We start from the raw sequence: 16,037 nt of genomic DNA, 5'->3' as shown, positions 1-16,037 counted from the left end.
GCATGAGCGCCGTCCATTTTCCTTCCCCGCTTTGGACCGGTTGCAGCCGCGCATCTCACCGCAGCCACCCCATCGATCGGCTTTCCCACGCGCGCATGTTCTCGGTCCACGCCGCGTCTCCACCATGGCCACGTCGTGCCAATGCCGTGCCATAGTGGCACGCCGCCCGCGCATGCCCTCGGTCCGCTGCTGCCGTGCCCATGTGCCGTAGCACCCGCCTGGGCCGGGTGGCCGCGCCGTTCCATGCCGCAGCCACCAAAGCACCTCACGCCATCGGAAGTTCTCACTCCCGCTGCTCGGCCACCGTGCGCGAGTGCGCGAGCCCCACCGTGCCCGTGCCACAGCGCTCGGCCAGACGCGACCCGTCCGCTGTGCTGCTCGGCCGTTCCGGTTACACCGATGCTGTTGCCGCCTCGTGCTCCCGCCACCGAAGCCATAGTGCCCCCGCCGTGTCCCGAGCTGGACCGCAGCCGTAGCGCGTTGCCGGCGTTCGCGCCGCACCACCTCCGAGCGCGAGCTCCGTGCCGCCGCCACCGTCACGTGTGTGCACGTGCACGCATGCCCCGCGGCCGTGCCAGTGCTCTGCTCCGGTGTCCGTGCCTCCCGTGCGGCCACGCCGTGGTCCGCTGCTCCGGGCGCCCTTCTGCCGGACCACAGCAGCCGCCGGCCATCATGCCCTCCCCTGGTGCTTTGTTTTTGTGAGAAGAAAAGATGAGGAAGGGTGAGAAAGCCAAGAAAAATAATTATACAGGGTTTTATTTGCGAAATACACGACTTGAATGAATAGTACCTGCTGGACTGCGTTTTAGTTTCGAGGTAGTACAAGGGCCATTTCGCATTTGTGCCGTGCCAACTGCCTATGCTGGGCTGCCCTGTGGCCACCCGGCTGGGCACTGCTGGCGCTTGGGCCACGCGCTGTGCGCTGGGCCACGCGCCTACCTTGGGCCGCTCGCGCCCCGCCCCGCATTGGGCTGTGCTCACCGCACGTTGGCCCGGTCGTTTCCTGCCCGCCTAGGCCGCCGCGCCGCTGGGCCGCTCGCGCCAGCGCGCGTGCCGTGGGCCGAACCGCTACTAGGACGGCCACCACACCTGGGCCGCGTGTATGCGGACCACTGTCTTGGCCGCTGGGCCGAGTAGGTGGTTACTGGCCTCTTTATTTTTCTTAAGCAATTTCTAAATTCGCTTATAAGGCAAAACTATAAAATCAATATAAAACTGTGTAGTGATCCAAAAATTATGAAACTAATTTTATTAGGTTTATAAAATCAGGATCTACTTATTAGTATAATTTGTTCACCTAGTTTTAAGATGGTTCCAGGGTTGCTCTAATTGATTTAGAATGCTTAATATTATGAAAATGTAAACTTGTAGGAATTGTTATGGTAAATTGGTAATAGGGTTGAATCTAAAATTTGTACAGTAGGCTCCTAGCAATATTAGGTACCCACCGTAAATTTTGTAGCTCCAGAATAGTTGATTGCTAGATAGATAATGATGCCCTATTTCGAATAAAGGTTAAATCGATAGGATAAAATAAAGAAACACCTTGGGTTATATAACTGAAATAATCGTTGGGAAATAACGCCTTATCCGACAACATGTATATGTAGCCTAAGTATGGTCGTCATAGCTTGCAAACCATTTTACCACATCCGCATAGTTGTAGCTTGCAAACCATTCACTTGCTTGTGGGACGGGGATATCACCAGCATTCAAAGCAATTGCCTTGAAGTGCGAGAAATCAGGCACATCATAGCAAATACATCGAAGAGCCTCTAAACAGATGCGCACGGCACTTAATTGGGCGTTTATCACATCCGGGCTCTGTATTCCCGTCCCGTGGATACGGTTCCGATGATTTGAACCCCTCACGGGGATGAAAAAACTAAGTTCACACGTCCATAGCCAACCACTTGCATTAGATGCCGTGTTCTCGACGATGTTCGAGATAAAGAACCAGCTAAGTGTTGTTCGCAGCCAATCTATTGGGGATATAGTCTGCGACATATATGCATGCAACAATGATATTAAACTAATTACACTTATTTGTTAGCATCAAAAAAATAAAAGATGTTGGAAAATATTTCATACAATAGCTGGAACAGGGAACCGTGGAATGGCCACATTAGGAGCGAATGGCTCATCGCCAGGGTGAAAACCTGGTTCTTGTGGTGGGGTAGGTCCGTTGTTCATACCACCTGATCGATATAAAATGCAAAAAAAATATGAACATAAAATATATGCACAAAAAAATTCTTCCAAGTAAAATGTGGCAACATAATTAAATATAGATCGAATGCAAGGAATAAGAATATATATAAATGTAGAATGCAAAGAAACATGAATATAAATATAGATCAAATGAATATAGATAGAATATTGGAGAAGACAACATATTAATACCATTAAAAAATGCAGGAGCCATGACCAAATTACTTAGAGAGAGAGTGGATGTCTTGAGAAGTGAGAGTGAAACGTGAGAAATGAGACTGAGAGAGTTCATGGGTGGGTGGGATCGATGTATGTGGCCAACAATTTGTTTTATATAGGGGGGCATGGACATCACTGCCAGTTTTTAAATAGAACCGATAGTGAAGGTGACTATCACTGCCGGTTTCTAAATAGAACCGACAGTGAAGGTGCAACATATGTAAAGGATATATTTATTTAGATACTATAGTGGGAAAGTTTTAACAACGATGATATATTTTTTTAGATAGTAATGAAATACATCAAAAAATTACAAAAAAAATTAGAAATAAGTTACATATACGATAACAAAGACCTTACACTAAAATTCCATATACGATAACAAAGACCTATTTGCGTACAGGTCAATGTTACCATCAATGTGTATCAACATATTATAATTTAACCACCTCAGTAGCATTCTTCTAGCACCAACTAGGGTCAAACAACAGCACCGAGGTGGTCTACGAGCTATACCAGTTGGAGATGATAAGGTGGCATCGATGAATCCATGCCTCTACAGTACATGGCCTTTTTCTCGGTACAGACCAGAGCACATCGGATTCAGCTCGGCACCGCACCGATGAACCAATGCCGCTCCGGGGCAGGAAATTGCCCAGAGCACACCAGGTCTCTCTGGACATACAGTCCAGAGTGCACCACAGTGGATGGCTCTGTGAACCTCATGGCATCTCCAATCTTTGGCGTTGCTCTATCTTTAGTAGCATTCTTCTAGTACCTCATGTGTGTGCCATTTTGGTGGACTACGATGCATAACGATATCTGTGGTTTGTTATGAGAGAAAAATATTGTATCATGGCTGATAAGGCCTGGCTGAAACCAACATGCATGGAGAGACTAGCTCCTGTTTGAGTGCCATTTTATAGGGGCTAGCAGTTGTGGTACATTTTTATTTCTGAACTAAAGTTGTCGGGGTAGGTGGGAGCAGTGTTCCAACTGTTGTGGTCATGGGAGCACTGTTGGCATGTGAGAAGCATCTACACATCACTGTCGGTTTTAGTTTAAAAACCGACAGTAAATTAGGCCTTCTGTGTCGATTTGAGCAACCGACTATGATAGAAGCTATCACTGCCGGTTTTAAAACCAAAACCGGCAGTGAAGGGCCCTACACCCATCTTTTAGTAAAAAAATAAAATAAAAACACTGTCGGTTTGGAGCCTGCCATCGCAGCCTTTTTGTAAAAAATATAAAAAAGTTTGGCCCGCCTGAGATTCGAGCGTGGGTCGTGGGGTCGTGAGTGCGCGGCCTTAACCGCTGAGTTAGGATAGGGAGTTCGGTTAGAATGGTTTTATTTTTTCTTTTATCCCATCGTAATGCACTACTAAATAATAAATGCAAAATCAAAAAAAGTTTGGCCTGCCTGAGATTCGAGCGCGGGTCTCACAGTACAGAGTGCGCGGCCTTGACTACTGAGCTAGGATAGGAAGTTTGCTTAGATTGCTTTTCTTTATTTATTTATTAATAGAAATAATGCAGTTAGTTTATATTCTAAAATAACACAAAAATTTGTGTCTTGATTATTTAATTCTATGATAATTAATTAATGGTCTATAATTATCAAATAATAGTGTTTGTGAACATCATCTTAATATTTGATTACATAGTCAATAATTAAATTGTAGAGATGCGCATAAAATATAAATTAAATATTCAGTACGAATTATTGATACAACGTCTGCATAATTATTGATTCTGGAACTCCGACCCTTTTGATGTCTAGATAATATGTGCAGAACTCAATGGCCTCCTCCGTTGACCATCCTTCAACCATGCCCCCTTCTGGCCTAAATCTGTTCCTAACATACCTCCTAAAAACTTTCATCAATCTTTCGAAAGGAAACATCTGATGCAGGTACATTGGGCCAAGGGCTCTAATTTGGTCAACAAGATGAATGAGCAGATGCAATGAGATATCAAAGTAAGTTGGCGGGAAATGCATCTCAAGCCTAACGAGAGTTTCGGCTATGTCCCGCTGTAGCTGCTCTAGCGTGGACACATCAATGACCTTTTTTGAGATCGCGTTGAAGAACGAGCAAAGCTTTATGATTGGGGCGCGGACCTTTGGGGCGAGGATACCATGCAGGGCAACAGGGAGCAGCTGAGTCATAATGACATGACAGTCATGGGCCTTCATAGGGCCATAGTTGAACTTGAGTTCTCTCATGTTCACTAGCCTCTTCGGGTTCGCACAGTAGCCCGTCGGGACTTTGAGTTCATTGAAGAAAGAAATAAGCGCACGCTTTTGTTCCTTCTTCAATGTCCATGACGCAATCGAAAGTTTGAACTGGCCATTCTCTAGCTCCACGGGATGCAGCTCCTTCCTGATTCCCAAGTGTTGCATGTCCAGGCGTGTGGCTAGTGAATCCTTCGATGTCCCCCGGTGTCCATCAAGGTGTTAAGAGTGTTAGTGCACACATTTTTAGTGATGTGCATAGGATCAAGACAGTGGCGTACACTCAGAAATGCCCAGTAAGGTAGTTTCCAGAAAACCAATTTTTTATTCTAAACGCTCCCATCAGGCGCTGCTACTGCATTGTCCCCTTCCCAAGGACAACCTCTAGTTTGTTGAGTTCTCGAAGTATCGCAGGCCCGTCCTGATATTTTGGAGCTAAGCGTTTCTCAATAGTACCATTGAAATCTTTTATATTCCTACGGTAAGGGTGATCCTTAGGTGGGAACCTACGGTGTCCCATATAAACTATCTTTGAGTTATTTGGCAGATTTACCGCATTGGTGTCGTCCAAGCACTCGACACATCCAGTATAGGCTTTTGTCTTCTCTCCGGACAACGAACCTCGACCTGGCAGGTTGGTGATTGTAGCGATAAGTACTCCCTTGATCGTGACATCTTCCTTTTGTACTCGTCCCAAACATCCGGCACACCCTTTTCAAACATCTCCACTAGTTCATCGATCACTGGTTCCAGAAACACATCGATGTCATTCCCAGGCTATCTTGGCCCTTGGATCAGTAGTGGCATCTGGATGTACGACCGCTTCATACAGACCCAAGGTGGAAGGTTGTATATACAGAGCGTCCCTGGCCAGGTGCTATGATTGCTTCTAACCTGGTCGAAAGGATTCATCCCATCTGTGCTCAAAGCAAACCAAAGGTGCCTTACCTCTCCACCGATGTCCTTATAGAACATAGTATTGACAGTCCTCTAGTCATGCCCATCGGCGGGGTGCCTCATCATTGTATCTTTCTTACGCTCTTCACCATGCCAGCGCAACAGCTTGGCTGACTTTGCACATGCAAACAGCCTATGCACCTGGGGAGCTATAGGGAAATACCAAACGACCTTTACAGGACCTCCTCTGGTCTTGGTACCCTCATCTGACGGCCCTTCCTTGTACCGTGGAGCTTCACACTTGGGACACTTGTCCAAGTCTTTGTATTTTTCTCCATGGTACAATATGCACTCATTGGAACAAGCGTGGATTTTTTTAACCTCGAGGCTGATGGGGCAGATCATTTAGTTGGCCAAGTATGTCTTTTCTGGCAACTCATTTTTTTTTGGGAGCATTTTCCTTATTATACCTAACAACTGATCAAAGCCTTTATTGCTCAATCTGTTTGTCGATTTGAACTCTAACAGCATCATGTCGGCTTCTAATTTGCTCATTGGACAATTCCTATACAATGGTGTTTTGCCATCTTGTCTCATTTTCTCTAGCTTTCGCAGCTGTCTTTCACTAAGACATCCGGTCTCTACATTACGTAGCAGTTGAGAAATGCCATCGTTATCCTCGATGTCGTCAGCTAGCGTGTTCCTAAACACATTATTAACTGTGGCCATAGGTTCCGTGTTGATACCGGGTTCCTCGTCAGCATCGTGGATGGCTATGTCAGACATGTCCACATCATCATTGTTTTCCCGCAGAACATTCACACCACCCTCGCCATGCATAGTCCATATCGTATAGTTTGGCATGACCCCCCTGGTAATCAAGTGCGATCGTATAGACTCAATTTGATGAAAGTTCCTATGATTCTTGCAATCTTTGCATGGGCAGAAGACAGGGTTCCCATTCCCAGCATGGGCTTTGGCATCGGTGATAAACTAGCTGACGCCATGCATGTACCGCTTGTCTGTTCGGGACAGATGCATCCATTCTCGATCCATCTCTGCACAAAAAAAATACTGAGATAGTAATTACAAAGATTTAATAAGAAATCGAGCTTCATGAACAACAATTGTAGCTCGAAAGTACCATTTTTGGAAAACATTATTGTACACTAATTATTGAAAAATTAAAATTGGTAGCCCCGGCCCTGTAAATTGAAAATCGTAGTAAAAACAATTATTGCACAATATTGAAGAACAACTATTCTACTCTACTTCTAAGAACTAATTATAGCATCACATACTAACAATGATGATCTTGACCACCCTGGAATAATTAGCTAGGAATTTAAATGTGTTCATAGACACCAACCTTTTGGATGATGGATTCACCATAATTTGAGCCTTGCACAAATGTCTAATTGGAAAAGTGCTCTCTAGAATGGAGAAAGAACTAGAATGAGAATCAAGCAATGTAGCCATCAAAATAAAGCTAATTAAGCAACAAAATCAAATGAGTGGATGTTTGTTACTAACCTTAAAGCAAAAAGGTCAAGCCATTCTTCAAAATCCAAGCACTAGCTTCATGGTGAAGAGCAGCCGCAGCAATGGAGGGAAGGGTCTAAACGCGCGCCTCTGTTCTCGGGATGGAAGAGAGGAGGAAGGAGAGGACGGCTGCAGCCTTTTGTGTTGTAGGCTTATCACCGTCGGTTCTTAGCTAGAACCGACAGTGATAAAGCACAATCACTGTCGGCTCTTGGCTTAAACCGGCAGTGATGAGTGTTCGCCAAAACACTGCCGGTTCAAGCCATAAACCGGCAGTGATGTGGTCCTTCACTGCCGGTTTTAGCCCAGCCCCAATCATTTTTTTCATTTTCAAGCTCATAACCGGCAGTGAAGGTACATCACTGCCGGTTCTCACAAATCCGGCAGTGATGATGCCGGCAGTGATGTGCAAATCTAGCGCAGTGATAGCCTGCCACAACTTGTGCTTGTGGCGACGTGTACGTATTAATGGCTGAATAAGTCTTAAGTTGAACCTATCAGCAGAACTGAAGAAACAGTCTCTGGCAGCTTGAACCTGCTGATGGAACAATACAGTTATCTTATCAACTTTTCAAACCTACCTTGCTTTTAATATTTTCAGACGCACCATACGACTAACAACTTCAGCGCCGTGCATGGTCTCTTTGCTTCTAGCACAGCATTAAAGAAAGTGTATTCTTTCTTTTCATTTCTGTGTTTTGGGGTGGCTGGGTTCAAGCGAACTATCATTTTAAAAATAAATTTTTGAATTTTTGAAAGTAACCGTAAAATGAAGATTTATAGTGATTAATCACATAGTCATCCAAATTTTAAAATGTTTGGAAGTATACCGCAAAAATGAAGGATTCATCAATGGATATGAATTTGAATAAAAAATAATTGAACATCCATTTCTACCCCTGTCGCAGATGACAAGGCACAGGTATAAGGGCGTTGCTGATGGTGGACAGCGATAGTTGCGTAAACAAGAAATGTGGTTCATTGACCAACCTATGCTTGTGCTAACAAACGTATATAGAAAGAGTCAAGTCACAAAAAAAATATAGAAATAGTCAACAATGCGATAGTGCATGACCATCGTACAATATCTTTAATTACTTTTTCCACCTCATATAATTATAACTATCCAACAATCTCCATATTGCCATTCGTGACCACTTGAAAGAGTCATAGCAGATTAATGTTTCCAATGTTTACTTGGTCACCGAAATTTTTTTTGCTTGTGCAAAATATCAGTCAGTTCCACACCAAACCAGCATGTGCGTACACGCTTTACTAGATCAAGCACTTGATTGCTTCTTAGTAGCTTTACACTAATACGTACGTGAAGTATAGGGATGGTTTAGCATGCATGATTTAAAAGAGAACTCATATAAAATAAAGACCAATTTTTTTCCTTGTCAAACTTTACTTTGTTGCTTGATATTTAATTTACTAGCTTATGGTCTGACGGGTTTTCTTAATTTGTTGCATTTCATCACCATTATTGGTTCCGACATCCGAGTGGATTCCATTCTGTAAATATTTAGACACAGTCACTAGCTAATACACATATAAGGTGCTGGTGCATTTGGATTTAGTGATGTAAACTAAGACGAAATTAAATTTTATAAAAATGAATTGTTTTGGGCCTCTCCGACGTGCATAACCATGATCCCACAAGGTTATTATTAGACATTTATATATGTTTAATTCACATTCTTCATATAACTTGTAACACAATATGCTCCTTAAATAATGTCCCTATATATGTATATATATGAAAGGTCACCAGAACCGCCTTAATAAGGGTAACCCCCGCTAGGGCGGCGGCCAGTAGTACGAGGGCCATGAGCAACAGGAACCCAATGCATCCCGATCCTTGGGTGGCCTTCAACAAATGGGTCGTCCAGCGGGTAGCTAAACTGGTCTGTGACATCCGACCCAGTTTAGAATTTGGCCCATAGTGGCCATGTGCATGTTGATGAGATATTGTGGCGGGTTTAGTCCCACCTTGGTTGTTTAGGGTGGGTTAGACCAATATATAAGGCTTCTAGAGTCAATCCCACCAACCCCGGGTTAATTCTTTTACGCGAAGCGAGAACGAAAGCGTAAGTGGGATGGTGGTTGATGTGGTTTACTCAGCGTGCAGAGTGGATTTGAGCCGTTTGGACTCTTGGGCACTACAAATGCTATCAAAGCTGACCTTCGCAGCCACGGGCGCATGCGGCTCAGGGGCGTGGACATGGTGCTCATTGTGCTTGTAGGCCCTGCGGGGTGCACGGCATGGCACATGTGCCGGCACTGGACGCACGGCTGCGTGTGCTAAGAGGGAACATTCCTGGTTATTGTTTGCCCTGGTTGTGGGTTTGTGTTGGGCCAACGAGGATGTCGGGTCCTTTGAGAGGTGGGGGTGTATGTGACCTCCGACCCAGTTTAGAACTTGGCCCATAGTGGGCATATGCATGTTAATGAGATATTGTGGCAGGTTTAGGCCCACCTTTGTTTGTTTTGGGTGGGTTAATCCATCCCACCATCCCCGGGTTAATCCTTTTACGCGAAGCGAGGACGAAAGCGTAAGTGGGATGGTTGTAGCGCGCAGAGTGGATCTAAACAGTTTGGACTCTGCGGCGTTTCATGGGTCCTGTTGGGTCAAGGCATGGCGTCGGCCCGCACTATGTCTACTTGGGTCATCGTCACTAGCCAACACCGCCATAGTGCCACTACAGTTCTCTCCATGAGCACCGTCTTGGGATCAAGCTAACCTCATCACAATGCTGAATCATTTGGGCCTTCACCAGTCGCAACGGCCTCCCTAGGTGATGCACCCCGGTGCTACCGCCCAGATGTGTTTTTATTGAATTTGATGTCTTTGGTTTCTCTGTTAAGTATCTGCAGACCAGTCACATCATTCTTCATGGCAATAGCGGTGGGGACCTCTACACCTTCCCTCTAGCCCCTGCACCCCTAGTCATCTCCTACTATGGTGCCACCGCATGCCCCCTCTGGAACCTTTGCCTTGGTCATCCCTGTCCTATAGCCCTTGCATCTCTTCAGAATTTGTCGGTCATCAGTTGTAATAAAGAAAATTACTCTCTATATTAATTATGCTTATCAGCTTGGCCATGACAGACAACTAATTTGTGACATGTTCCATTTACCTGCATCACTAATCTTACGTTAGTGACGTGTTTTAATTTCATTTCATCGGTTAAGGTGTCTCATTTGTGCTGTTTTGGCATAGTGCCTTAAACTACCGTGTTTCGACTGTTAGACATTTGGTGTGTGTGTGAACTTTTGTAAAGTGAACTTAACTAGTCTTTACATTGTTGGATCAAATTGGATGTGACCACCTATGATATTTGACTTCCGTTATTATATGCATCTAGTGGAACACACACCAGTCGTGTGACTCCTAGGCCTACTGGGTCGATTAATTTAATCTTAGCTGATCTACCAGTTGATAGTTCAGTTTAGCTTAGTAATTTGGATGTCTCCCTGCAATATTTGTCTCCAAAATACCGTCCAGAAATATTGTTTATGTAACAGCATATCATATAAAAACAATATTCAATAAATTTTGTAGGATCCTCACGTAATTCAGTTCAAATATTCGAAAAAGAACATGGTGGTATAGCTTGCAACAGAGACACAAAAACAGTGATTGGTTACAAATACTTCCCATTTATTGTATTATATCTCGACCGTAGCATGTCGTCATAACTAAATACACACAGGAGTATGCAAAATGCATATAAACCTATCTTTGTACAACGAAGTGAGTATCAATTTACTTAATAGTGGTTGTTCTCCCAGAATTGTGCTTGGAGCCAATCAATTGTTCCCTTTTGCACCTGGAAAGCCTTGTCCAAGACATCATCTGAGATCAGTGGTTTTGATCCAAAGACTGCGTTGGCAATAGTAATAGCCCCAGGGTTCTGGCTGCTCGTGCAGCTATTGCGACAGCTGGCTTGTCATGGATCGGGTTGAATTGGAAGTGTATGAGCCCTTGGGGGAATACAAACACATCACCTTTGTTGAGAACCTTGGCGAATAGCTTTTTCACCTAATCCCTGACTTTCAGATGATATCTGCACTTCATTAATGTCCTGCTGCATCTCGTAGTGACCTTTTTTGGATCGATCAAACAAGCATTTGGCTGCTCACTATACCCCATATAACCAGCAGTCACTGCTGGGTCGAAATCAGCAATCACCACCAGATTTCGATCCAGTAGCGAGTAACCGGCAGTGTTGATGTTGGTGTTTTGCTGCTGTGATGTCTAAATCAAAATATATAAAAAAAGGAAAAAAAAAACACCGGGACTGCGCCCCTGCCCCCACCGCAATTAATTGTGTTGATACAAAAATTCAGGTCCAGGGACAAAGAACCACCACCAGTGCCTGTTACCAATTGGCAATGCCTGGTAGTAAAATTTCGAACGCATGGTTGATATGTGCTCATGTGTGATGAGTGATGAGTGATTGTGTAGAGCTAATACCAAATGAATATATCCATATTGTATAGTTACAAGTGAGTGTGTTGTGGTAGGCAAGGATGTCAGATGGAGAAACAACCAAAACAAAAGTTGTAGATCTCGAAAAGTTATACAACTTGGTAGATCACACCTTTTTTATTTAAAGTCGAATTTTGATGCCGAAATATTTGATTCACAAGATTGTATAGAGTTGATACCAAAGGAATCCATATTCTCTATAGTCACAAGCGAGTGTGTAGTGGTAGAGAACGATCTCAGATGAAGAAACGGTCAAAACAAAAGTTGTAGATCCCAAAAAGTAATGCAACTTTGTAGTAGACAATGTTTTGATTTAAAATCATTTATCCAAGGAAAACTACGTTTGAATGTTCTCATATTTGAAATTCAAATTCTTCAAACTGCCTCGGATGGAGAAATGATCAAAACCAAAGTTGTAGGTCTCAAAAGTTATAATTTTTTTTGTTGACAACTTTTTCATTTGAATTTGTTTAGGGTCCCAAATACTCATTTCAAAACCAGATGAACATAAAAGAGGGATGACGAATATCCCAAATGGACACAAGTGTCTTACGGGCAGAGTGGTTAGGGGACGAAAACGAGCAGAGCCTGAGGTCGTGGGTCCGAGCGCCGGCGGCCACGAAGCACGCGTGTTTCGCACGAAAAAACACGTGACTTGTGACTTTTTTTATTAAGGTCATGGTGGTAGAGTGGCAACAGGGACACAATTAAAATTATAGTAGAGAAATACTGACCATTTATTTTATTATAAGTAGTAGCATAGAAATAATAAATACATACAGCTGTATGTAAAGTGCAAATAAAGCTCTATATTCCCATACAAATTATTCCAGAACTCATACAATGCCCAAACATGATTTATTTAGTTGTGGTTGTTCTCCCAGAACTGAGCTTGAAGCCAGTCAATTGTCCCCTTTTGCACCTGGAAGGCCTTGGCCAAGACATCATCTGAGATTGGTGGCTTTGATCCAAAGACTGCGTTGGCAATAGTAATAACCCCAGGGTTCTGGCTACTTAGTGCCGCGATCGCGACTGCTGGCTTGTCATGGACCGGATTGAATTGGAAGTGGATGAGCCCTTGGGGGAATACAAACACGTCACCCTTGTTGAGAACCTTGGCGAATAGCTTGTTACCATTGTCTGTGTTGGAGGTGACAAATCCAACAAAGAGTGTACCTTCAAGCACGGTGAGAATCTCTGTGGCACGTGGGTGGGTGTGTGGCGGATTCTGACCTAGTGGTGCGTAGTCAATGCGAGCCAACGAGATGCCCAGGGTGTTGAGTCCAGGCAACTTCATGACATTGATCAAAGTGACATTGGATCCGACCTTGCTTTTCATGGTGTCCCTAGGCTTGTCAAGGTTTGCTGCCTTGAAAAAGTCATCTGCGCTCACGGCCATGGAGTCCTTGCAAACAAATCCATTCACCTTCACTGCATATACAAAGCCAAAGAAAAATAGGTACACATCGATCAGAAATCACTAGGACAAACATAAAAATACAGTGTCTGTTCTGACAAATATTTCTAATTTGATCTGTAATTTATTACAAGAATATAGCGCATTATTTAAAGTGAGTGCATGCATACCTGGAGAGTGTATGTCGGCAACACAGAAGTCCTGGAGCGGGCTAGGGTCAGAAGCAATGGCTTGAGAAGTGACCAATGCTAGAAAAGCAATAAGGAAGTAGGTAGAGGCAGCCATTTGGTTTTGCACTTGCTTTTGTGTTTGTGCTCTCAGAATTCAGCTATGGAGCTTCTTGGCTTGTTGTGTTTGTTTTTCTCTTGTTGATGCTCTCGGCATGGGGATGGTGAGAATATATAGCCTGCCACAGCTAGTGCTTGTGGCGACGTGTACGTATTAATGGCTGAATAAGTCTTAAGTTGAACCTATCAGCAGAACTGAAGAAACAGTCTCTGGCAGCTTGAACCTGCTGATGAAACAATACAGTTATCTTATCAACTTTTCAAACCTGAGCATGTTCTCTGCCGAGCGGTAACGGACATCAAGGAGGAGCTTTGATTCTACGAGGGAGAGCGGCAACGGTCGTGGAAGACCGCGTTCCCTTCCTCATAGAATCGGAGCTCTTCCTTGACCAAGTACGGTGCCGTCCGGTGGAGAAATGCTCGCCGAGATGATCACGTAAGCAAGGTCAACTAGTACGGATGGTTATTTATTAAAACATGTTTTTGAGCTATAAATCCTGCTGGCCGTCTTCTTCCTCCCCGAGCCCGCCCGAGAGCTTAAGTTCAAATTTAAGCAGTGTTCTTGCTCTTTCTCCATCCATTCTTCGATTCCTCCATTGATTTCTTCGATTCCTCCGTCGATTCTTCGGTTCTAAATGTTACCAACTTCATACTCTCATGTTTCATCATTGTCTTATCCCATTTTGTTCACTATATATATATGGTTCTTTATTGTGGTTTTTTTTCATTTGTAAGCAATTTGAGCTCAAAATCACTTCAAGCTTGCATATTTACATGAAGGAAGGTTAAAGTAGCTAGTTGAACTAGCGGACCGTGTTCATTTCGGCGAGCATGTTCTCTACCGAGCGGTAACGGACATCAAGGAGGAGCTTTGATTCTACGAGGGAGAGTGGCAACGGTCGTGGAAGACCGTGTTCTCTTCCTCGTAGAATCGGAGCTCTTCCGTGGCCAAGTATGGTGCCGTCCGGTGGAGAAATGCTCGCCGAGATGATCACGTAAGTAAGGTCAACTAGTACTGATGGTTATTTATTCACACATCCCGATATCGTCGCAGTAGTCTGTCAATCACCGTACACAAATGTAGTATATATATAAATATAAACGATAATCGATTGTTATGTGTGTACACTCCCATTCTTCTGTTAATTTGCGGAAATATCATGTGAATTACTTACTTGCCGCAATAAAAGACGAGAACACAATGACCATTAAAAATATCATTGTTTAGAGATATAGATAATTTTATAGTTTCTTAATTTTATTTGTTTATAAAATGAGAAATTTATAGTGTATTAAAAAATGAGTATAGAGAGTAGATGGCAACTGCTTCCGGGTCCTCGGCCTCTCATGGGTTTCCAAAGCGACTTAGGCCGGGCCTCCCTCTCATTCCATGCGGCAAGTGTTGTGATGAGACGAAGATTGTGATGGAGTACCGAGTGAAGAAGGAGGGTCCCAACAAGGATCGTATCTTCTACAAGTGTCCGGATCGCAATGTGAGTTATTTTATCGTATTTAATGATTATGGTTAGTTTATACCTATTTTCATGATGGTTGTGATTAAAGTTCTAATTTTTTGTTTTAATTTTAGTGGGATGGCAGTGGACGATGTTTAGGCTTCTACTGGGAGGAAGAGTATGTTGAACTCGTGCAAAAATATCTTGCACAATAGGCAGATACGGCGGCTAATGAGGCAGTGATCCAGCCAAAGAAGCCCAAAGATGTTGCACAATCAGGGGATCTGTCTGTTTTAGTTGAGATTAGTCGCGAAATCCTTGTGCTCCTGAAATGTATTTTAGCTTTAGTTCTTTTAGTGGTAGTTGGGATTGTCTACATTGTAGCAATGCTTTCATAAATTTGTACCTTTTGTGGTGGCACACATGTTGTATAAATAATTAATTATGATCTAGGTTTTAATATGGTATTTATGTCATATAATGCAGATGAGCCGGCATTGGATGTACAATGCTGATCGCCGCTCCCAAGAGTTCATTGACGGCGTGCATTCTTTGTTACGTGCGGCCGAGGCAAACAAACGCGACGGTTTCATGTGCTGCCCATGTGCCATATGTAAGAATACGGTGGAATATCCTTGCTCAAGGACTCCTCATTCACACTTGTTCAAGTCGGGTTTCATGCCAAACTATATTTGTTGGACGAAGCACGGAGAAACCGGCATTGTAATGGAAGAAGGTGAAGAAGAACAATGGGACGACAATGATATTATTCCCGATGGTGCGTGCTTCAATGATACTGCAATGGGAGAAGCTAAAGAAGAGGTAGCCACAGAAGATGAGCCTGCTGATGATCTTTGTCAGGTCATTTGTGACGCACAAAGAGAATGTGAAAGTGAAAAGGAGAAGATCAAGTTCGAGCGGATGCTAGAAGATCACAACAAATTGTTGTACCCAACTTGTGATGCAGGGCAGAAAAAGTTGGGAACCACACTAGAATTGCTGCAATGGAAGGCAAAGAATGGTGTATCTGACAAGGGATTTGGAGAGTTACTAAAAATCCAAAAGAAGATGCTTCCGAAGGACAATGAATTGCCCGCCACTACCTACAAAGCAAAACAAGTTGTCTGTCCTATGGGGCTAGAAATCGAGAAGATACATGCATGTCCTAATGACTGCATCCTATACCATGGCAAAGAGTACGAGAAATTGGAGCATGCCCGGTATGCCATGCATCGCAGTATAAGATCAGGCGAGATGACCCTGGTGATGTTGAGGGCGAACG

The 16,037-nt window shown here is 43.7% G+C and overlaps 1 protein-coding gene across 1 annotated transcript; it reads right to left on the bottom strand.

Moving 5' to 3' along the window:
* Positions 1–12,322: 12,322 nt before the first annotated feature.
* On the bottom strand, positions 12,323–13,299 carry LOC136472024 (putative germin-like protein 12-4). The gene is made up of 2 exons (XM_066469767.1): positions 13,185–13,299; positions 12,323–13,028 (listed from the first exon to the last, which is right to left on the bottom strand). Exons 1-2 carry the CDS (start codon positions 13,297–13,299, stop codon positions 12,460–12,462), a joined length of 684 nt encoding a protein of 227 aa, XP_066325864.1. The 3' UTR covers positions 12,323–12,459.
* Positions 13,300–16,037: the final 2,738 nt, after the last annotated feature.

This window comes from Miscanthus floridulus, chromosome 8, assembly GCF_019320115.1.
Source record: "Miscanthus floridulus cultivar M001 chromosome 8, ASM1932011v1, whole genome shotgun sequence".
NCBI classification, from domain to species: Eukaryota; Viridiplantae; Streptophyta; class Magnoliopsida; order Poales; family Poaceae; genus Miscanthus; species Miscanthus floridulus.
The sequence above is the reverse complement of the archived record's forward strand: the minus strand, read 5'-3'. Positions and strand labels throughout refer to the sequence as shown.

What these genes read in the sequence shown, in the direction of transcription:
- LOC136472024 (XM_066469767.1), bottom strand. Translation starts at nt 13,299, where the DNA reads ATGGCTGCCTCTACCTACTTCCTTATTGCTTTTCTAGCATTGGTCACT. An exon ending in TGCCGACATACACTCTCCAG is followed by an intron (nt 13,029 to 13,184) that starts GTATGCATGCAC and finishes TTGTATATGCAG; the next exon opens with TGAAGGTGAATGGATTTGTT.